Consider the following 24875-nt stretch of genomic DNA (forward strand, 5'->3'; position numbering starts at 1 on the left):
GGGGCTTGAACCGGCAACCTTCTGTTTACTAGTCCAGTACCTTAACCACTGAGCTATCACTGGCCACTGTGACCAGTTATGAACGTCTAGAAGATGACCAACTCAAACAGCAGCAATAGATGAGCGATCGTCTCTGACTTAACATCTACAAGGTGGACCAACTAGGTAGGAGTGTCTAATAGAGTGGACAGTGAGTGGACACGGTATTTAAAAACTCCAGCAGTGCTGCTGTGTCTGATCCACTCATACCAGCACAACACACACTAACACAACACCACCATGTCATTGTCACTGCAGTGCTGAGAATGACCCACCACCTAAATAATACCTGCTCTGTGGGGGGTCCTGACCATTGAAGAAAAGGGTGAAAGTGGAGCTAATAAAATGGACAGTGAGTGTAGAAACAAGGAGGTGGTTTTAATGTTATGGCTGATCAGTGTATTATAAAATTACATATACTATTTTGTATACTAAATAGAGCGCTGTTTGTGAAAGCAGCATCTTTCCACTATTTCATCGGCACACCATAAAATAGTTCCCATATCTGTTCTTGGTTTTTGTATTGATTTGTTTACTCATTTTACAGTTTAGCTCTGATCAATTTATTTATTAGGAATTTAACATGACATTCATGACAGAACAAGTAGTTACAGTTTACACAAGATTCATCAGTTCAATGTCAAACACCATCACCGCCAGTTTTGTATCTCCAGTTCACCTAATTGCATGTCTTTGGACTGTGAGAAGGAAACCCAAAGGAAACCCACACAGACACAGGGAGGACATGCAAACTCCACTCAGAAAGAACCCAGACCACCCCACCTGGGAATCCAACCCAGAGCCGAAGATTTTTATTTTCATTTTGTGAATAAACATCTAGTTGGTGATGAATAAAGCACACATTGACACCTCTATGATTACAAAAGTATCACAAGCTATTATGTTACATGGTGTGCAATTGATGTAAGATTTCCAAGACCTTGAACAGTGGAAACCAATAAGAGAATCACTTAACAAACCAAGGATTTCATGGCCAAAATCCACAACACACACCACTGTGACCATGGAGACGACTATGAGGTAACAAATCAAAACTGAAACTGTTTGGCCATGAGAATCAGTGTTTTATCTGGTGCAGGAAAGGCAAGGCTTATGACCAGAAGAATACTATTCTCATGGTTAGGCATAAAGATGGGTCAGTGATGATGAGGGGATGTTTTGCAGAAACTGGCAATCCTGACCGTGTGACTGGCATCATGGATTTACAGAAATACCAAGGCTTTTTGAGGAGGAAATTATACCTTGGTGATAACTGAACTTTCCAGCAGGCCAATGATCATAAGCACACTTTCAAGTCAACCAAAGCTTTGTTAAGGAATCAGCCCTGGAATATCCTGGAGTGGCCTTCTAAGTCTGCAGGTTTAAATCCAATAGAAAGTCTTAGACAGGATTTAAAGAAAGCAGTTGCAGCATGAAAGCCATCAAAGCTCAATGAGCTAGAAGCTTTAAATGAGAAAAATGGGTTAATATTCTATAGAAGCTGGTTAGCAGTTACTGAAATCACTTACTCGAGATATTTAAGACAAAAGTATGTTCTGGCATGTACTGAGGCTGGGGGGAGAATAACAGATGTTTTTCATTTAAACTTCAAATGATATCCTTACATTGTTAAACCTGCTTGTATGTATCAATAAATATACTTTCAGTGTTTACTGAGACTTCTTGCTGTACATTTTTCTTCAATTTCCTTTTATTGGGGGTTGGATATTTTCGACTGCAAATGTAATGCATTTTAAAACCTTCTGCTAACACAAAATCAAAACAAAAGGTGTGCTTTGTATATCCCTGCAAAAAGAACTGAAATGAATGCAACACCAACGTTTCAGTGACGGAAAGAGGTGGGATGGTACAATGCAGCCACATGACACGACACCTGACATGCAGTAAATCCAGATGCACAACACACCAGGTAAAGATGAAATAAGCAGGTAAAAAAGTTATGAGGACAAAAGAGCAAAAGAAAGTAGAGTTTGGCAACAAACCAGCCAGCCCTGCCCACGCAGGGAAGTCCATGTGGGTGAACATAATCTGAAATGACAGCATACTTACTTGCATGATAACCAGAATGAGGGTGGGGACAATGGCACTAAGGTAAGTAGGGGCAGAACATGGTGATTTGGGTTTCGGGGCGACTCACCTTCTGCAGTTGCAGTGCTGGATGGGGGCAGTTGTGGGAGAGGTGGGATCTCAGGAGGAACACAAGGAACAGGAGTGGGTGTGGGTTCAGGGGTGGGGGGAGGAGGTGGTGCTGGTGGAGCTGGCATGGACACACTGGGAGGGGGTTTGGGGGGGTTTGGAGGTGCAGAGGTTGTAGCTGCTACATAATAGAAGGCAGCAAGGAAGCAGAAGAGATAGGAAGAAAGCACAGATAAAGAGCTAGGAGTAAAAGAGGTTTTAGTAATAAGATAAGAAAATACAGGGAATTAGATCGACTGAAAAGTGCCGATAACACATTACGTAGAAAAATTAGGTAAACAACAGGTGTTAGTAAAATACGACGACTATTCACACTCCATGGTAAATTACACACGTGTTACAATCAAATTTAATCCGAAAAGCAGAAATGAACTAATAATGTTAAGATATGAATGTACTTAACGCTAACATACAGTGGGGAAAATAAGTATTTGATCCCCTGCTGATTTTGTAAGTTTACCCCCCTTACAAAGACTTGAACAGTCTATAATTTTTATGGAAGGTTTATTTTAACAGAGAGAGACAGAATATCAACAAAAAATCCAGAAAAAAAACATTAAATAAAAGTTATAAATTAATTTGTATTTAATTAAGGGAAATAAGTATTTGATCCCCTACCAACCAGCAAGAATTCTGACCCCCACAGACCGGTTATGTGCCCATGAGGCACACAAATTAGTCCTGTCCCTGTATAAAAGACTCCTGTCACAGAATCAGTTTCTTCCGTTCAAATCTCTCGACCACCATGGGCAAGACCAAAGAGCTATCAAAGGACGTCAGGGACAAGATTGTAGACCTGCACAAGGCTGGAATGGGCTACAAGACCATCAGCAAGAAGCTTGGTGAGAAAGAGACCACTGTTGGTGCGATAATTCGAAAATGGAAGAAATACAAGATCACAGTCAATCACCCTCACTCTGGAGCTCCATGCAAGATCTCACCTGGTGGGGTAAGAATGATTCTGAGAAAGGTGAGGTCAGTCCAGAATTACACGGGAGGAGCTTGTCAATGATCTCATGGGAGCTGGGAGCACAGTCACCAAGAAAACCATTAGTAACACACTTCGCCGTAATGGATTGAGATCCTGCAGTGCTCGCAAAGTCCCTTTGCTCAAGAAGGCTCATGTACAGGCCCGTCTGAAGTTTGCCAATGAACACCTGAATGATTCCGAGAAAGCTTGGCAGAATGTGATATGGTCAGATGAGACCAAAATTGAGCTCTTTGGCATCAACTCCACTCGCCGTGTTTGGAGGCAGAGAAATGCCCGGTGGGGATGGTGTTCTTGGGGTCATATCCAGCATTTCTCTGCTCCCAGCTCCCTTGAGATCATTGACAAGCTCCTCTCGTGTAATTCTGGACTGACCTCACCTTTCTCAGAATCATTCTTGCCCCACCAGGTGAGATCTTGCATGGAGCTCCAGAGCGAGGGTGATTGACTGTGATCTTGTATTTCTTCCATTTTCGAATTATCGCACCAACAGTGGTCTCTTTCTCACCAAGCTTCTTGCTGATGGTCTTGTAGCCCATTCCAGCCTTGTGCAGGTCTACAATCTTGTCCCTGACGTCCTTTGATAGCTCTTTGGTCTTGCCCATGGTGGTCGAGAGATTTGAACGGAAGAAACTGATTCTGTGACAGGAGTCTTTTATACAGGGACAGGACTAATTTGTGTGCCTCATGGGCACATAACCGGTCTGTGGGGGTCAGAATTCTTGCTGGTTGGTAGGGGATCAAATACTTATTTCCCTTAATTAAATACAAATTAATTTATAACTTTTATTTAATGTTTTTTTTCTGGATTTTTTGTTGATATTCTGTCTCTCTCTGTTAAAATAAACCTTCCATAAAAATTATAGACTGTTCAAGTCTTTGTAAGGGGGTAAACTGTATGTTTATAAACTATCTAATCTTACATAAACTACTAGAAGTCGAAGGTTTAAAATAGCCTGGGGTTGACAAATCACTAGCTCAGACACTCATGAGTGCCTGACCAGTTTTTTTTTAATCATTTTTATCGTCATTTGTATTCTGGAACTTGTAGATTTAAACCAATTAAAAAACATGTAAATGAGCATCCATCTAAGCATTTTTACAAGTAAAAAAATGAAATAAAATAGGTTCCCGAAGATCAGACACATTCAGAGACTCTAACCTAACCCGGAAAGATCGTTTATGCATTTATATCATGAACCATGTGTTAGATCATGTTAAACCCACAAAAGGTGAAGCTGTTGTGAAAGGACTGATCACGTGTTACATTATCAAATTCTCTAGCTAATGGTTTTAGAATATACTGTTCAAATACTGCCCAAATACACTGATGCCAACTAGTAGCAAATAGTAACATAATGGGTCACAGGTACAAGTTTAATATTCAGTGTTGTAAAAATGTGAACAAAATTTTTACATTATTTCCTAATTTCATAATCTGTTTGTCTCAGAGGCCCACCGCTAATCTGAGTCCCAATTTATGTCACTACATATTTTAGTTTTACACTTGCCAAACTGTCAAATGTAAAAAAATATATATACACATCAGAACATGCATTTAGAATAAACAAACCCAAATGCACAGCCATGCCTTCTATATTTCAGTGTGATATTAACTGTGGCACATCCATCGGGCTAGGCTGGAATGTATGTGATATAGGGCTGCCACGATTGGTCGACCTAGTCGATGACGTCAACGCATTTTAAGTCGATGCATCGTTTTTAAAACTATGTTTATAAATGATCCTTTTTAATTTCTACAACGTTTCCATTCATATAACCGTTCATATGATTTCCTCAGCACTACTTGCTGTGTGCATGACCCAAGTCGTTTTTGGTCCAGTCACTAAGCGCACTAAGCGCAGTCTTAAAAAATGCCGTCTGCAGCAGTTAGAGGCTGATTGTAGAGAGCTTTCAAATAAAAGCTAAAAGTTTTCCAAGACCCAAATCATCAAAAGTTTGGTGATACTTAAAACTGACACCAAACAAAAAGGTGGTTTGTTCACTGTGCAAAGCTTTGATGGTACCACAGCAGCACTAGCGTGAAATTGCACGTCTATATTGTTTCATTACATTTCTTAATCACGGAGATCTTGGAATACCGTATTTCTTAGCGAGTTCAGTTAGAACGCTGCGCACTTTGCTGCGTTGGGCTTGCGATTTTTGCCGTGACGCTCAAAGCGAAAAAAAGCTTCTCATGTGAAACGCTTACCATTTTGTTTACATCACTTAAAATGTGAAGTAATTTTTGAGTGAATGTGTAGGTTAGAATCTGGGCTCATTCTGTCTTTACTGTACGTTGGACTTCAGGAGACGTGCCCACCTCTAACTATTTTATTTCTGCTATAAGTTTAAGCACCCTTCTTTGTGTACGGAATGCCATAAACACATGCTGCACTTTTTTAAATATGGAGCACTTGAGAATTTGATCATATGGACATACATTTAGTTTTGTGCCATATTATTATGCCGTACAGTTTGTTGTTAAAATAAAAGAAGCTTAAATGAGATTCTGAAGTAAATTTTTTTGAGGAAAATTAATCTTTCAGATTAATCGACTAATCGATAAAATAGTCTATAGATTACTCGATAGAAAAATAGTCATTAGTGGCAGCCCTAATGTGATACTAATGTTGTTTAGCTGTTACTTTTTTACATTTTGTTATTAGTATAAATCAGACTTTTTATAGCAAACTTCATGTAGCAAAAACATGATCTTGAAAAACTAAAAAAATGTGAGAGAACATAAGCCCCTTACGAATAGGCAATTAAAGGGAAACTTTCATATTTGCCCGTTTTTAATAGTGGAACTTACATCATGTAAAAGCTTTTGGGGGGGGAAAGTGCTTTTTTTGCCACTAATGGCAGTGCAATAAACTAACATACCTATATTCAAACAGGACAGCATATATTCAAAACTAAAGTGATTTTACCACCTTTTAATTGAAAAATTAACCAAGCACAAGAAAAACCACTGCCGGTTTGAATAATTAAGACATTAAAATAGTGTCAATAGGGAATCAGTTTCATCATGTAAATAAGCATGTGATACAAACATCTGCCAGATTAGTTGGCAGTGAAGTCTTTTCTGCATCTCATATACCAGGTTGGTCATGTGTTGAGAAAAGCTACCCAGTAAACTGCCATGTAAAGCTGGCATGTGTTAATAACACCATACTGCATCTTTACCAGTAAAGAAAGAATGGCATTTGCCTGTTTTAAGTGTAAAATAGGTTTTACAAGTGAGCAAAATGTTACAGAAATCTACATTCTGCAGAAATGTAATTAATATTCAAATGTAAAGTTCATCATATCAACGCAATTCAGGTCGGTGGGCCAAATAAGAAAGGCAGAGCTCCTACCTGGGAAAGCAGTGGGTGGGGCTGGCGTTGGCACAGCAATGGGCACACCCACACTACCGCTGCCACTATTCTCTCTGCTGCTGCTGCGACTGCTGGGATGACTGCCTCCACTACTGCCACTGCTGAAGAGGAGATAAACCAAGACATTTTAAGAAAAACAAAAATGTCAAGCTTTATTCTTTGACTAAAATGTTACATAATCTAGGACAGTTATTGTTGCTTGTTATGTCTTGATTAGATCAACCCACAGAATACAGACTTAAAACGCTAAAGCAATGTACAGTCCTAGTCCAGTCAGTACTTAGTATAAACATCAGCTTGCTCTTGCTGCTCCTTTCAGGTTGATCCCCTGAGAGTCAACTATAGGAGAGGGCAACTATTAGAAAGGAAGCTGAAATAAAAAGAGAAAGTGAGGAAAGAGTAAAGAGATCTTCTCAAACGATGCTACAGCTATTAGACGTCGGATGAAAGAGCAGACTTTAAAGAGAGAAGAGAAAGTTAGTGAGCGGCTGTCACTTTCGCCAACACGCGCCAACGGAGACGGAAGACAAAACGACAGCTAATGAACACAGAGCTCCACAGACAGAGAGAGACACACTGAGAAGAGGGACAGGTGACAAAAGGATGAATTACAGGGGCACAGATCTGTCTGTGTGCATGGGTGTGTGTGTATACCTGTACGTGCGGGTCCTCTGATTAACGGATGCGGTGCGTGCCGGGCTCTGGAGGGGCGGTGCCATGTTCCGGGTGGGGCTGGGCACATAGTCGTTAGGGACAACCGGGGAGCGCACCGGTTCAAGTGTCCTGTAGGGGGAGTGGCGCCTGCCAGGGGCGGGGTTAAAGTTTAACATCTACTAATGTCACTCACGGCAGTAATAATGGCCCCCCAATAACACTTTTTAATATGTCTCATCTTTACACCTGAATAATCTTTCTGGGGAAACATTGCAAAGTGTTGGTGACAAAGCTGAGTTGCCATGGTTACAGTGTGAGAAGGCATGTGGACAGGGTCAGACAAAGGGTGAGTCACAGAAACAAACATCGGCATTAAAACACAAGCACATGTGAAGTCGACGAGTTTTATATGACGGCGTGATGGAGATTAGTGGTTTTGTTCCAAAGTGGCCTGTCAGGAAGAAAAGCATAAGCCTTTTGTTAAAAATCATCATTAACAATGCCCTTTAAGAGCGCATAAATAAAAAAATAAATTAAAAGCAATCACAACACGCCAAATCTTCAGTTTGAGGTACACAGGAGAAGTATAACCCTTTTCCACAGGGTGTCTGTGCAGGTGCATGGTGGTTTCCAACAGGCAAAGAGAGTTAATGGCTGGCAAAAGTGTTTTGGCTCCAGCAAACAAAAAAGCCCATAAACTGGCAGGGGTTAGCAGCAAAAGTGTTTTGTCACAAACAACTAAAGCAAAAAAACCCAAAGCATTTAAATGACTTGTACCAGTTTAAAAAAGCTGGGACAGTAGGAAAATACAGCTATAAAAAAGAACATTTAGATTAATTTAAACTGTATTTAACTGCAAACAGTTTTAATGTTTTAACTAATCAAGCTTTTATTCTTTGTTTATGTACACCGATAAGCCATAACATTCAAACCACCTCCTTGTTTCTAAACACATTGTCCATTTTATTGGCTTCACTTATCATATAGGAGCACTTTGTAGTTCTACAATTACTGACTGTAGTCCATCTGTTTCTCTGCATGCTTTGTTAGCCCCCTTACATGCTGTTCTTCAATGGTCAGGACCACCACAGGACCACCACAGAGTAGGAAATATTTGGGTGGTGGATCATTCTCAGCACTGCAGTAACACTAACTGGACCAACTAGGTAGGAGTATCTAATAGAGTGGACAGTGAGTGGACACGGTATTTAAAAACTCCAACAGCGCTGCCAGCACAACACACACTAACACACCACCACCATGTCAGTGTCACTGCAGTGCTGAGAATGATCCACCACCCAAATAATCCCTACTCTGTAGTGGTCCTGGAACAGTCCTGACCATTGAAGAACAGCATGAAAGGGGGCTAACAAAGCATGCAGATAAACAGATAGACTACAGTCAGTAATTGTAGAACTACAAAGTGCTGCTATATGGTAAGTGGAGCTGATAAAAATGGACAGTGAGTGTAGAAACAAGGAGGTGGTTTTAATGTTAGGCTGATTAGTGTATACGTATAAGTTAAGTGAAAATCTCAGCAATTCATACTAATGTACTACACCTTGTATTCCAGCGCACGGAGAACAACGAATCACATTAAGTCATCACCATAAAGTACCTTACTGATAGTCATTAATGTGTTCCAAACATAAATGAGCTCCAAACATATAGCTTGCACTAACACTGCTTTTCACAAGTCAGATTTATCTGCCAAGAACACCATGTTAACACTTAGAAGAATAAGAATAATAAGAGAAAGAATAATCTGCAACCCAGTCCGCATCCAAGGCACCACATACGGTCTGGACCAGAAGGTTGGGAACTGATGCGTCTGAATATTAGTCCCTGTTTAACTAATTATTCAGTTTTGGCCAATAGACATACACTTCTATAGGGATGACAATAGCTGGCTATCCGGGACATGCCGGCTCTTCCTTTACAACATTAGAAAGCTATGACCATTCCCATCTATAGAAGTCACTAGATTGTTGTCATTTCAAGGCTGGTCTACTGCAACTCCTTCCTGGTAGCTATCAACCCCCACCCACTGATTCAAATTGTAGCTGCCCACCTGGTTTTCAATCAACCCAAACAGTCCCACTCTTTACAGTCAATTTAAAAGAATAACACTTGGCACATTCTGTACCATGCACCCTTCAAACTAAGTCCTTCTATCTTGATCCACCAACCAGAACTCGAGGAAGACAGGCATCATGCACTAGCATCCAGGTGGTGGAATTAAAGACAACTACTTAACTGCTTTGTGATGTACCTAAACGAAAACCAATAACGCAACTACTGTCTCCATCTTTTAAAAAATCTGTTCTTCTACTTATACTTATGTTCTAACAGGGTTCCAGCAGAACTGTGTTCTCAGACTGGTGTCTATTTGTACTCTGAGAAAGCACTTCTGTAAGTCGCTCTGGATGAGAGCATCTGCTGAATGCTGAAAATGTAAAACAAATATACACTTACCCAAGGGTGCCCTTTCCTGGGCCTGGAGGGCTAGGTGGTTTCTGGGTCGGGGCTCCTGTTCGTGGAGTAGTACCCGTCTTCATGTTCTGGGCATTAACCTGTAGAAATCAAACAGTGAAATGTCCATTATTTTAGTCTTATTCATAAATCTGCAAGACCCACACAAAGAAATTCCTAAACAAACCTTACCTTGAACCTGAGTAACCACTACATTGTTAGGAAGCAAGCAAGAGAAGCAAAGAGAGAAAAAGTGTTAAAAAGTGCAGAGATTTAGATAAACATGCATGCACACAATATACATGCAACTCCAGAATGTAGGTGATTAGCTCAATTGCACACCAAACATAAGAGAAACATCAAACATGTTAGTGGGGTGAAATTATTTCAAGAAAATAAAAATCTTAAAACAAAAAGGTGTCAGAATTACCATTCATTTTTTTTATACAAAATGTAACTCAAGTGTTCAGTTCTAATCTTAACAATTAAGCAGAGTAAACAATCTGTATGTTTCAGGGTTAAATTTTTAAAGGCATTAATTTCAAATGATAAATGAAACTAAGGCTGCCTCCAACACTAAGCCAAAAACATTCACATGTAAAAGGTTTTATGAGCACAGAATGTGCCATGGTAACATTAATTCAATGACATGAAAAGCTGTGTGGTGAGTTGAGAAAGAGAGCCCACAAGAGAAAACCAAGGAGCCTGAAGAATTAGAACAAAAAAAAAGAAAAGTGCTGTTAAGAGTCCTTGCACCAAGCATTATAGAAAAAGACTCGGAAGCACTGTTGGCAAAAAGTTTAAAGTATTAAATTCAGTGGTGCCAATAATCAACAGATGTCCATGAGAATTCATTGTTAGAACAATCCTTCAGGTAATGCTCTTTCAATTGAGAATGCAGTTAGTCTTTACAGTATGAGAGTGCTGATTTGTTTCTAGAATTTCAATGCAATTAAAGGGAAGAATTATCATATTTTTAGTGTGAAAGCAAGTGATACACAAAGATTTAATAATCATGGTTCCGAATATGGCTGTTAATATTACTACTAATGTTAGAGAAAGAAGAGTATTTTCACTGCCTGATACGGGCTGCATGATAGTGGCAAAAATAATTATCATAACTTCATGTTTCACCACCACTTTACCCTGGATAGGGTAGCAGTGGGCCTGTCTTCCCTGGAATTAAACACACAGCACAATGCCAAACACCCAACAAGACGCCAATCCGGCCGATAGCGGATTCGAATCCTGGATCCCAGTAGTAGTCATCTAGCAAAATGTAGAGCTGCGGCACCCGAGCACTCGGCATTCATAATTTCAACAGCAGTTTAAAAGTGCATACAATTTTTAAATCAGATCAACCCTAACTAAGCCTTAATAAATGTAATTAATAATCACTGTTACATATTAAAGTGCAAGCAAAAAAATAAAAAATTCTGTAAGCTTGTAATTTATTCCAGTAGAGTCAAGAAACACAATATCTAACATTGCCCAGTAGTTAACTTAAATCAGTTGGGCCTGACTAAAGCTCTAAAGACTGACTAAAGATCGAAAGAATTCTAAACACTGTAAACACCACTGTAAACACACAGTGCAATGCCACACCTACAAAGCAGCATGTCTGTCTGTCCTACCTTCACTCCATGGCCTAAATCATCCAGTAGGCTGTAGTCAATAGGTTTGCGGATGTAGCGCACAGGCCTTTCAGGATTGGCTGGCGCGATGATCTTGTGCGTGCGAGATGTGTTTTTATTTGTGGTGAGGATGCCAATTTCGCGTCTGGCCACCTTCTCCTTGTGGATATCCACCGTCTAGAAGACAACGACACAACACAAACAGTTTTAGGTGGGAATTCATTAGTAAATCCTTTCTGCTCAGAATGGTGCAGCAGTTGTGGTAGTGATAATGAAACCTGTGGGTGCGTACCTGTGAGATGTGGTTGATTGAGGACTCCATTCGGCGTAGCTGAGACGCCTGGATGTCCAGCATCTGCAGTACATTGTTGGCGAGTGTGTTGATCAGGTAGGCGACACTGGCCAGAGACTGAGTGGTGTAGCTTTTGGTCTCCTCTAAAGCTCTTTGTTTATCAGGGGACTGGAAGTAAAGAGAACAGAGGAGGACAAGCATTAGTATTTAGCCACTGGTTAAAATGTTATCTTTGAAAGTCATGTAGCGACTACAGAGAATTTGCGTCAACTTCTTGGTGTGTGCAAAAATATGGATTACGTGAACAACTGTTTGCATTTTAATTAAATTAAAAGTTTGTGGACACCGGAACATGACCTTGTTGGATCAGAGGCATTAAGATGAAGTGGCACCCACCCTTATTCTTGCTATATTGTGGGATTTTGTAGTCCGTGAAAATCTGCATCCATGTAGTCAAATGAGCATTTATGAGATCAGGCACTGATGTTGGAAAGCCTAGCTAGCAACAAATGTTTAAATTCATCCCAAAGGTGTTTATTGGGGATGAGGTCAGGGATTTGTGCGAGCCACTGGAGATTCTTTACACCAAACTTATTAAATCACATCTTTATAGAGCTTGATTTGAACACATGGGCACAGTTATGTTAAAAAAAGTCACCAAAAAGTTGAAAGCATATAATTTATTCTAACGTATTAATACACCTGGGGCACTTGTTAGCACACCACCGTTGATATCAGAGTTTGAACAGCTACAACTGGCTGTGTCTGTGGGTGGAAGGTCAACCAGAAAGGTCATCTCAATCACTGACTGAGGCACTGGCTGATTGGGGGAACTCACACAGAAATTAGTGTGACTCCCTGTTTTCAACAAAGCTATGCACGAGTTCTAATTGCTGGCTGGTACTTATCGAGCTCTTCAAGCATCAAAACAGGCATAATTGGCTGTGAAGGAGAGGAGGTTAACTGGGGCTTTGTTGCTGCTGTTCAATTCCGAACTTTGCTGTCTGGTCAAGGCAGCTGCAGTAAGTACAGCAATGGAAGTTGAAAAGATGCAGCCAGTGACTGCCTGCATGTTAGAGGGAGCGTGTGATAGTCTCAGATCTCCTCGGCCAGCATGGCGGTGGTACAACCAGCAAGAGAACTATAATAGAGGGAACTGACAATATTTAGATCAGTCAAAATACAGTGGTGGGGGTAAGGGGATTATTTGCTTGCTTGATCAGGTTATTAGCTATAAGAAAATAACAGTATCTAATCATATTAGTTTATACACAGAACACTGGTTAGTAATATAACACTGAAAAAAAGTTTAAGTATGCCAACACAAGTGAGAAATTTGCCACCCCAAAAAAGGTAATACAGTTCCATGCTGCTGTCCATTTCTTTCTACCTCCATGTTTCTCTCCCCCACACACTCACTCATTCATGACTAATCACAGACTGAAAGAGTGTAAAAGCAGACACGGCAGTAACCAATCACAAGCTGGAAGAACCCATTAAAACTAGCCTGTTGTGCCTTTTTATTGGATGCTTTACACCAGTGGTTCTCAAACTTTTTAGACCAAGTACCACCCATTATCAAACCAAAACTTCCAAGTACCACTTATGTTTTTCATCACAGAACCACATATGCCACACATTTATTAGGGGTGTGTGTGTGTGTGTGTATGTATGTATATAGTAGTGATGGGAATTATGCCTTCTTGAAGGGAGCCGGATCTTTTGGCTCGGTTCTTTTTAAAGAGCCGTTTAAAAGAATGGCTATTCGTTCTTCAGGAGGCGCTACTAGGTAAACTATAGGACACCCTCGATATTAACATCAGATTTTGCTACCTTACCCTAAATGTAGGCCTAATTATAAACACTTAAACGAGAAAAAAAAAAAATTTTCAAAAAAAAACTACAGAGACGTACTGTGGTTTCATTACATTAAGTTTTTAGAATAATCCTCTCTTGTACTGAGATGTGAATGTGTTTGTTTCTGCTTTAAAACATACGCACCATGAAAGAACCAGACTTAACACAATTAAACAAGTTTATTTCTCAATTATTTGTCATTATACTACCACCTCTCTCTCTCTCTCTCTCTCTCTCTCTCTGTGTGCGTGTGCGTGTGTGTGTCTCGCTTGCTCTTTCAGCGATACTGAAAGTGTTTCAAATTTGAATATCGGCAATAAACAGCTCTTATTACGACTTACGATTAATTCCCTCTACTGATGTGAAGCTGAATGGATGGATTACAGTCTATATGAACTGCGCAAAAATAAAAGACTCGGTTCCTTTCGTTCATTTCAAAGATCCGTTTAATAGAACGACCCATCACTAGTATATCTGCGCCTGTTTAGCGGAGCAGCCTGGTGATGTCAGGAAGGAGATCAGTGAGATTCAGACGCAGATCTGCTCTGACAAAAGTGAGAGAGCTACTGATTTTTTTCGGTGCATGTAGTTACTTTTCCGAAATTATCTGGCGTACCACTTCATGCTGCTTCACGTACCACCAGTGGTACGCGTACCACAGTTTGAGAACCACTGCTTTACACCATCAATTATTTCCTGTCACTGTAACCATGGCAACGCTGTCACTTAAGAGAAAGACTCAGGAATAAATGGGAGGGTGTCAATTCTGCAGGAGGAAATGTGAATGAGTGGGTGGTTAGAGTGAGGAAAGATGAGGATGCCTAAGTCCTTGTAGAAGACATATACTCTAATACAACTTTGTTAACGTTTTAAAAATCTGAAGGGCATTTTCAGAATCAGATGCTCTATTAGAATTCAGGCAATATGTAAACAGCACGGTTTTAATAAATAAAGAAAAAGACTAAAGCTGTAATTTCTGATCTGACGGTGAAAAGAATGTGTTTCAGAAGTAGACTAATTGTAAATTTATTCACTTGTTACTTGGGCATTGGAACACTGTGTGCCTGGTAAAGTCCAATGCACTGGTTCCTTATTTAACTAGGGTTAATAAATAGTAGCTATGGTGACGTTTACCGTCATGTTTTACACACTTTGTTTACATTAATGACAGGACTGGTACACAAGTTACACAAGATTCATCAGTTTAAGTTTTTAATGTCAAACAGTCATGGACAATTTTGTATCTCCAATTCACCTCACTTGCATGTCTTTGGACTGTGGGAGGAAACCGGAGCTCCCGGAGGAAAGCCACACACGGTGAGAACATGCAAACTCCACACAGAAAAGACCCAGACCGCTCCACCTGGGAATCGAAACCCAGGACCTACTTGCTGTGAGGCGACAAGCTTCCCATCGAGCCCCTATTATAAACTTTATAAGGTTGTCCATTATTTATTATATTGTTTTAAACGTGTTTTCTCTCTCTGTGTTGGAAGACAAATTCCTGCATGAGCGAGTTTGATCTTAAATAGCTTAACAACTACTGCATGACTACTCAAACCCCCTTTTTGAAGCATATAGTATTGAATTACAATATTTAGATTAGTGTGGCTTTTAGTTAAACTAGAAATTTAGCCTGGTAGTAATATCTAGTTCTCCTAGTTCCTGCTGCTGAAAAACACACCCATAGCACGATGCTACCACCACCATGTTTCATTATAAAAATGGTATTAGGTAGGTGATGTGCAGTGCCTCACAAATGTACAATGTCCTATTTTAAATTAACTTTCATTTCATTTTCATCAAGCGCTTTGTCCAGGTCAGTGTTGCCAATCCATCACAGGGTTTCATTCCCACACTAAAAACCCCCTTTGTCTGTGACATAACAACTCATGTCAACTATTTTTTTCTATTAATTTTTTTCTATTAATATTTCACAGCATTTACACTGGAAGATATACCAGACGGCCCTTTTCAGCTGCTATCTTTGTGATTCTTGTTCCTCTGATGTTGTTATGATTAGAAAGATCACTTCCACATAAGTCAACCCAGACCCTCCATGAGAGGTCTAGCAGTAGATTGGTTGGCATATGGTTAAGTCTATAGCTGAGTGGGTTTCATGTCCAGGATAAAGGTGGGTGTTTATTTAATAGGCAAAGTTAGCTTTTGTTATCTTTTATTACTTTCCTTTTGGCATTTGCGTATTGGCTTTCCCACAGTGGATTGTGTCTGTTAAAGTCTCCCGTGAGTATGTAAAGAGGGGGTAGTTTGTGGCACCTGGTTGGTATTTAGAGCGCAGGGTAACAGATTTTGTTGGCGTGCTTGTTAAAAGTATTGCTTGATCAGATGGTGGATTGTGCAAACAGTAGCGGATTCACAATCAAGAACTGAAAATGGCTAGATTTAATTGTATAAAATTACTGATTATGAAAAAGTATGGTTGTTCTGTTGCCTATTAATTGAATTACCCTTATTAATTCTGATAAACTCAAATTGACAAAATGGTTATGTAATAATTATGACATGTGAATTGTATGATAAATTTACCTCTAGCAGGTACTACTTAATGGATATATCATAGAAAAAACAGCTATAATCATTTTGTTGATCTGTAATTACAATGTACACATCAGTATGTCAAATATCTAAATGAGTAGTGGAGGAAGTACATCAGAACTAAAAGCGAAAGACTTTATTTACAAATACCCACAGTGGGTTAGTTGGAATGTATTCTCTTATACCCCTAAGAGATGTAATAAAAATGTCAACTGGAATGAAGACTCATCGGGTTCTACAACAAACCTTCTACTTAATAAATTATGACTTTTATGTGATCACAAAAGTCAAAATTAAGTATTTATTATACAAAACCATTAAAATAGTCTTAGAGAAAATCAGCCCTGCGCAGCATGGCAGTGGAAACACTTGAATAGAAAATATTAAATTCCAGACCACACACAGGTGAAAAACAATCTCTATAACTTAAAATAGGCAAGGAGAAACAGCCCACACGAGTATAAAATAACCAAAAATGTGATTAATTAAATCTCTAAACGATCCTTCAGTGAACTGCCAATAACTGGTTCTTTCTCTCCGGTCTTGTAATTGATCTGTGGGTAATCAGATTTTTCCTAACCAACCACAAAATGCTACAGAGAGATTAACACTTCCTAATAACTGAGAGGATCTGCAGTGCTTTATGAATCTTGGTTGTAGTCTTAAAAAAACACATTTATTCTTGACCACATTTGGCTATGTAGCGACAGATAAACTGTCACCAAAATTAAGAGGTTAACAGGAAAAAAGTCCTTAAAGTAATTCTGCTTTGCATAACCAGTTAGGCACGTTGCTTAAAAAGAGAACAACAGCCAACAGCAATTCACCAGACAGGTCAGATTAGGCCTAGGTGTAAGCTACATAACTGACATTAGCTTTCCTGTTTAAAAAAAGTACTCAACCACATAAACCGCTGTGACCCAGCGATGTAATAGCTTAGGACAGAACACTTCAGATTAGGGCCGCAACGATTAGTCGACGTAATCGATGACGTCGACTATAAAAATTTGTCGACGTGGAATTTCATTGTCGATGAGTCGTTATTATTGCAATGCACTAAAGGGACTGCAGGGGGCGCAGCATCGCTTCCATGGCACAGCGGGGAGTTTATGAAGACAGAGAGGCAAAGATAGAGAGACCAAAACTTTCTAAAGTATTTCAGCCAAAATACCTGAAAGAAACGAGCTGGACGCAGACACTACAGAGCAGAGTTGTGGTTTCACACCAGCACTACGGTGAAACGCCTTGCAGCCGTGATGACCAGCATTATTCCGGTAAGTTTTTACACCGCTTTGTGCTTTAACCAACGTAGTTAATGTTTGTTAATGCTAGAGTACCTGTCGGAAAACTATCTAAGAGTTCGCTATTTTTCAGGTTTGTTTGCTAGCTAACGCATCAAGTGCAATAGTTAATCAGTCATTTATATGAGTAACGTTATATAACTTAACATTATAGCCTAACGTTACCCTGTCTCGTCTTCCATATTTTTTGCTCTCGTTAATGAGAGCATTCATTCTAAATAATAAGCCTCCTCCACTTAATGATAGCTAGTTAGCTCAGCAGATATTTAACCTGTTATGGTTTAGTTGTCATAGCCAGTACACTATTTGTAATAAACTATGATACATAGCCTTCAGTTTGTGATAATTAATACAGCTTTCTCTTTTGCTCTTTCTATTAATAGCACTAAGCAATGGAGTGTGGATGAGAAGAGAAGAGGTTCATGCACCCCTCAGATGGCTGAGGTCTTCACAGACAGCATTCACATGTTTCTCAACCACGTTATAAATGTTTTTGACTTCCAGAGTGATAACTTCTGAAACATAACAGTTTCTAATGCTGTCCAAAGCTTTATTATTTCATTGAATTTTTTTAATTGTGATTGTGTATTAATGTTTCAAATATATTTAATTAAACTATCAAGCTTAAGTTTCATATTCATGTTTCATGGGTCATTATTTTAATTTGATATTGGAACTTAAATTACATAACAGGGTTTTGTTATGTTAAGGCAGAGATGGAGGGTATGACATAAATAATCGTTGACTAGTCGACTAATCGAGAAAAAAATAATAAAATAATAATAATAATAATAATCGTCAGATTAGTCGACTACTAAAATAATCGTTAGTTGCAGCCCTACTTCAGATAGTAAAAGAACAATACATTTGGGTTACACCAACTGTTAGTATAATAGAGATATAAATATTAATAATTATAAAAAAAAAACTACTGGATAATACCACTCCCACAAACACAGCCAACTGTGTCAGTACAGTTTAAAAGGTTAAAGCATGATGTTAAATTTAAATATGAATTTGATTAATGCAATTAATAATATTTGCCATGGTAACATACACTGATCAGCAATAACATTAAAACCACCTCCTTGTTTCTACACTCACTGTCCATTTTATCAGCTCCACTTTCCACATTACTGACTGAAGTCCATCTGTTTCTCTGCATGCTTTGTTAGCCCCCTTTCAGGCTGTTCTTCAATGGCCAGGACTCACCCAGGACCACCACAGAGCAGGTATTATTTGGGTGGTGGATCATTCTCAGCACTGCAGTGACACGGACATGGTGCTGGTATGAGTGGACAAGACACAGCAATGCTGATGGAGTTTTTAAACACATCACTGTCACTGCTGGACTGAGAATAGTCCACCAACCAAAAATACATCCAGCCAACAGCGCCCCATGGGCAGCGTCCTGTGACCACTGATGAAGGTCTAGAAGATGACCAACAGCAGCAATAGATAAGCAATCGTCTCTGACTTTACATCTACAAGGTGGACCAACCAGGCAGGAGTGTCTAATAGAGTTGACAGTGAGAGGACACTGTATTTAAGAACTCCAGCAGCTAACACACTAACACACCACCACCATGTCAGTGTCAGTGTCACTGCAGTGCTGAGAATGATCCACCACCCAAATAATACCTGCTCTGTGGTGGTCCTGTGGGAGTCCTGACCATTAAAGAACAGGGTGAAAGCAGGCTTTAAAAAAAGTATGTAGAGAAATAGATGGACTACAGTCAGTAATTGTAGAACTTTAAAGTGCTTCTATATGGTAAGCGGAGCTGATAAAATGGACAGTGAATGTAGAAACAAGGAGGAGGTTTTAATGTTATGGCTGATCGGTGTACATAAATGTGTGTGTTAAAATGTGGTATATAAAGTTGTGTTATGCTTCATACATTAAAATGTTTCGCAAATAGTGCAGTCACTGTTCGATTAATGCTGTTGGTTAAAAATGTAATTTTACATTCATTTCAAACAGCTAACGGTTGATTCCGGTTGAAAGTGCAGCTACAGTCTGTACAAAGATAACGCCTTGCTAGCACGATCTGTTTACACCAGGCTGTTCATGGTGAGTGAGCTGGTACTCCCTCACAGCTAAGTTAAAAGTTTATCATATTTTTAATGCACAAATGCTTTATCTGAAGAAGAATAAACAACTAAATATCCAGATAACCAAAACTAAAGCTTGGACCCATGATGGGAAGAAGCAGTTAATTGGAAAAGACAATTATGCTTGGACGAGTTAAGGGGAAAGGAGGAAGAGTACAGCCAGCAACAAGATGAATGGATACAATTAAAAGAACAATAAAAAAGCCATTAAGAAGCATGAAGACCCCTACAGAAGACACTCTGGAGAAACACTAAATATATAGTCGCCAGGAGTCAGAATCGACTTGACAACACTTAATAAGCCTTACAAAAATTGAGTACTTACTGTATCTGGACCTACTGCCTTTGCTTTCTTTTTTTCTAAGTAAGTAGCATGAAGAGTATGCAGGACAGGCTGTAAGAGTGTATAATGAACATATTTTCATAGGTTTTTCTTGATCTGCTGCTGGACTGCTACATGAATAATGTCATTACACACACACACACACACACACAAACAGAATACCAACTTAAAGTGACTCTTATTAAAGTTTAAACCTGATAAATTTGAAGGCATTTAGAGGAACAGTGAGTGTAGATGGCACGACAGTACAATCAGGATTTATTGGCCAAGTATGTGGATACAATTTGGTTCCGGTTGATTGTATCTCTCTAGTATAAACACAGTATACAAGCAATGTACAAATTGCAGACAATGCACATACACTTCATATCTGCACACTGCATTTCTCATGTCAGATTCGGTATGTAAAATAAATTAGAAAATTAAACAGCTCGGTCCACTGTCTGTTCTTCAGTCATTCATTTTTTGTCCGTTTACCACCGCTTTATCCTATTAAGGGTCGTGATGGGTCTGATTCACATGGCCAAAAGCAGATAACACCCCCGGACATGTTGCCAGTCCATCACAGGGCAAACACACACACACATTCACACCTAGGAGGAATTTTAGAATCGCCAATTAACTCAGGTTAATTGGCGATTCTAAAATTCCTCCTAGGTGTAAATGTGTGTGTGTCTGCATGTTGACTATCGTTTGACTGTGTAAGAAAACCGGAGTACCCGGAGGAAACCCCCCACACACAGCGAGAATATACAAACACTACACAGAAAAGACCTGGACGACTTCACTTGGGATTCGAACCAAGGACTATCTTGCTATGAAGCGACAGTGCTACCCACCGAGCCAGATTTTCAGATTATTAAGGGTCGGGGTGGGTCTGATTCACAGGGCCAAAGGCAGATAACACACCAGACAGGTTGCCAGTCCATCACAGGGCAAACACACACACACACACATTCACACCTAGGAGGAATTTTAGTATCGCCAATTAACCTGACTGCATTTTGACTATCGTTTGACTGTGTAAGAAAACCGGAGTACCCGGAGGAAACCCCCCACACACAGCGAGAATATACAAACACCACACAGAAAAGACCTGGACCACTTCACTTGGGATTCGAACCAAGGACTATCTTGCTATGAAGCGACAGCGCTACCCACCGAGCCAGTTTCTCAGAAATGTCTTTATAGTAGAAAATGCATGTTAGGTAGCTAGGGGACACGAACATAAGCATAACATCACATTGCCAAGTCCTATAGCACTTCTACTCATAACTAAGCGATATCTTTTGAATATTGTATCATCAGGTGCTAGTACTTTTGTAACTTTTGATAGCAAAAGCAACTCTGTGTCTCAATCTGTTTTCTACCATTATAAATAGCGTGCCAAATTAGACCTCGAAACAGTCTATTTACTTTGACATTTTTATTAATAATAATACTGCTGGCACAACGATATTGGCACGCTATTTATTTTAATTGTTGTGATATATTTAGCGATATCGGCTAAGACTAGTCAAGTTGGTTGAGCTAAATTATTAGGTTTGTATTAGCAGCTACCTGAAGGAATTTTCTTCGTTAGCCAAGGAGCTAAATCTACATAAAAGTTAACCATTTAAGCAGAGCTACTATATTGTATTTTAATATATAAAGTATATGCGATTTTTTTTTTTTTTTAATAAAGTCATTACATGATTAACACTGTAACCCAGCCGTCGACTAAGCTAGCTAGCTTGTTTAGCTACGTGGCTAGCGACGGTGACTATTTGCATCATTCCACAGCAGACAACATTACTCATTGGTTGCGTCCCAAATCGCATCCCACACTACTGCTCTTTGCGCTTACAAAAATACTAACCCCTTATACGTCAGACCCCATGTAGTGCACTTCTTTAACAGCTACAGAGCCAATTGGACTTCGACCAATTTTCAGGCAAGCAATACAACGCTCTTGACTTCTAGTGGTAAAACATACATCTCGTATTTACCTGAACATAGTTGCTCTCGCAGTACTCCGCGACTCGCTCTAAATTAGCATAACTGTCCAGTAAAGCACCTCTGCCAGCAGGAATCTCCTCTTCCAACAACATTTGTAACTCCGCCATCTTCACATCTTAGTAGCTGCCTGTCACAACCGATCTGGGGACGCCACTGCCTCGATACTGCGCATGTGCACTGCTTTTACGCATGCGTAGTGTAAATCATTCAGAAGCCACACAGGGTAGGGAACCCTCCTGATGGAGGAGGTGATTCTGGAGACTGAACACCCCAGTCAGGATAAACCTTAATTACTAGAGACAAATGCTCGAAAAACCCGATTAAATAAGTGAAGAAACATGATTCCAGATGCTTTAAAACAGTGAACTGCATGATACGAAGCATATAACACCATATAGTGTACTGTGGAATGTATACAAATGCTGAGTAAACCCAGTTGACTCTAATTTTGGAGCAAGATGGCAAGAGTAAACGATTTAATTAATAATAATCAAACTTTAAAGACCAGCTCTAAATAAACCCAAACCTTGTGGTACCATCTATTGGTTCTTACACAGAAATACACCCTACAAATTTATTTCTTAGGATTTTTTCCCCCCTTTTTCTCCCACTTTAGCACATCCAATTTCTGCCCGTCAATCATCCTCTCAATAATGCTGGTCCCTGCTCCTGATTGGGGAGGACGAGGCTGCTCCACGCTCCCTCCGACACGTGCACAGCAATCGAACAACTTATCACCTACACTTGACGAGTGCAGTGCAGTACAGGGCTGTGTACAGAGAGCCACACCCTCTACCGCACTCCTTTCCCATCTCCGTGCAGGCGCCACCAACCAGCCCGCAGAGGTCGTAATCGCACTAGTCTGAGAGAGAGTCCCCATCCGGCTTAATCCCGCCCCTACCTGAACAACAGGCCAATCGTTGTTCATGTGGCCGCTCATCCTCAGCCGGCAGGCAGAGCCAGGATTAGATACGATGTATTCGAGATCTCAGCTCTGGTGAACAGCGTGTGTTTTTACCGCTGCGCCACCTGAGCGGCCTTTATTAGAATTTTAACATCATGTTTACACTCTTTGGTTACAGTCATGACAGACACGATAGTTACTGGTTACACAAGATTCATCAGTTCACAAGTTTAATGTCAAACACAGTCACGGACAATTTTGTATCTCCGATTCACCTCACTTGCATGTCTTTGGACTGTGGGAGGAAACCGGAGCTCCTGGAGGAAACACACACACAGGGAGAACAAGAAAATTCCCCACAGAAAGGACCCGGATCGCCCCACCTGGGGATCGAACCCAGGACCTTCTTGCTGTGAGGCGACAGTGCTACCCACTGAGCAACTGCGCCACCCAAATACACCCCACAAACATAATTTTGCACTGTAGGCCTACATTCACAGTGAGCACTTACAGTACTTAATGCCTCTTTCTACTACACTTACCCTATGGTATGGTAATTTTTTTAAATACACAATCCCACTTCTAGTGTTTGTTTGGCCAAGTGACCTCTACTGCACCTCAGTACCTGTGCTAAATTTGGTTACCCTCCTTGACCAGGGACCAAGTAAGAAACAGCATTGGAGTGAGACAATACAAACTAAACATATAAAACCCAACTGCAATAGGTTTTATTACAGCAGTATCATAGCAAAATAAACTTAAACAGGGCTACAGAAAATCAACCACCACAACAACTAAAGCAGGGCAAACCAAAACTTGCCCTAATGTTGCAACCAGTGTTGTTTACAGTTACTGTAGTTTATTTTTCTCAGCGTCTAGTGCAGGGGTTTTCAAACATTGTGGACATGCGCCCCCCTTCGTGTGCCAACCGCGAATACCCCCCCCCCCCCCCACAACTTGCGCCACGCCCCCTCCCCTTCGTCAACCACCGCACAGAAATCATTGAGAAAGCTTCTGACAAGCTAAAATGACGTAATTAACGTTGTGCACATCTTACACATGATGCAATTTTGCTGATTGAAAATATGACTTTAAAAAGATAATACAGCACAATCCCATCAGAGCTGATTTTATCATCACATTATATAAATTCGTGGTTCACTTTGGTAAATCGTAAGCGGTTCTTGCTTTTTTGATGTAGATGAGAGCAGAAAACGTTACTTCACAGAGTCAAGCACAGACAAAAGTTCATCAATTACTAAGTTGGTTAGTTCGGGATCATCTGCTCTGACTGACAGAAAACGTTTAGCTCCACAGGCAGAACGATTCTGAGTCGGCTCCCGCTCTGTGGTAATACTCAGTATAATTAAGCCTGAGCTTTTTAAGGTAAGCGAGTCACACAAAAGAGTCACACAAAATGTTCTGTAGTGAGAAAAGAAACTTACGCTGCGCTTAAAATGAATCGACTCCTGAATCACTTCGAATCACATCGATACTGTGAACAGAGCGTCTCTCTTAAAGACACTCACACGTCCTATAACAGCAGTTTTTACCGTTTTTATAACAGCTTTTGTTACCGGTTTATCTTCACTGTTAGCTCTATTTTGAAGGTTTTTTTCAAACTAAACTGAATAACATTAAACCTGCGTGTGTGTGCGTGGTCAGTTAGACTAATGAAATCTGTCTCCCGTGGGTGAAAAATGAATTGCTATAGTTTTAGAAGTAAAAAAATTTCGTAATGCCACGCCCCCCGGTCAGGCACTCACGCCCCCGCAGACAAGTACTCGCGCCCACAGGTTGAAAACCCCTGGTCTAGTGGAGAACAGTGCTAGTCTTACCTTCAGCGAACTCCCCCTACTTTTATAGGTACCCAATGACCTATTAGATAAAGTATGGGTTCTGTATTTGGATGCATACCTTATTGTACTGTAGGGTACTGAAGTGTACAAAGGGATTAATCTCTTGCACACGACTATTAAACTAATACAAAAACTAATAAAGAAAAACTTCAGAGACTGAATTCAGGTAAGGAGAAAAAGGTTCCACGCTTAATTTTAGATATGATCATAACTGGGCATCAAGCAGAAGAATGTGCAAAGTACAGATTCATTGAATACTTATTTTA

At 40.0% G+C, this 24875-nt stretch overlaps 1 protein-coding gene across 7 annotated transcripts in view; it reads right to left on the reverse strand.

Annotated features, from left to right (window-relative positions):
- Positions 1-21979, reverse strand: part of abi2b (abl-interactor 2b) — a 32700-nt gene extending 10721 nt beyond the window's left edge. For 2 of the 7 annotated variants that reach the window (XM_062997748.1, XM_062997746.1), the window contains exons 1-6: positions 21837-21979; positions 11680-11847; positions 11388-11564; positions 9757-9854; positions 7282-7428; positions 6607-6728 (exon numbers count right to left, since the gene is read on the reverse strand). In XM_062997748.1, coding sequence (XP_062853818.1) covers positions 6607-6728; positions 7282-7428; positions 9757-9854; positions 11388-11564; positions 11680-11847; positions 21837-21953 — 829 coding nt within the window. In that variant the 5' untranslated portion in view covers positions 21954-21979. Of the gene's footprint in view, positions 1-2197; positions 2378-6606; positions 6729-7281; positions 7429-9756; positions 9855-11387; positions 11565-11679; positions 11848-12075; positions 12151-21836 lie in introns of those variants that run through there. The other 5 variants (XM_062997751.1, XM_062997749.1, XM_062997752.1 and 2 more) reach the window with 4 other exon arrangements.
- Between the last annotated feature and the right edge of the window lie 2896 nt (positions 21980-24875).

This window comes from Trichomycterus rosablanca, chromosome 6 (genome assembly GCF_030014385.1).
Source record: "Trichomycterus rosablanca isolate fTriRos1 chromosome 6, fTriRos1.hap1, whole genome shotgun sequence".
Classification (NCBI taxonomy): Eukaryota; Metazoa; Chordata; class Actinopteri; order Siluriformes; family Trichomycteridae; genus Trichomycterus; species Trichomycterus rosablanca.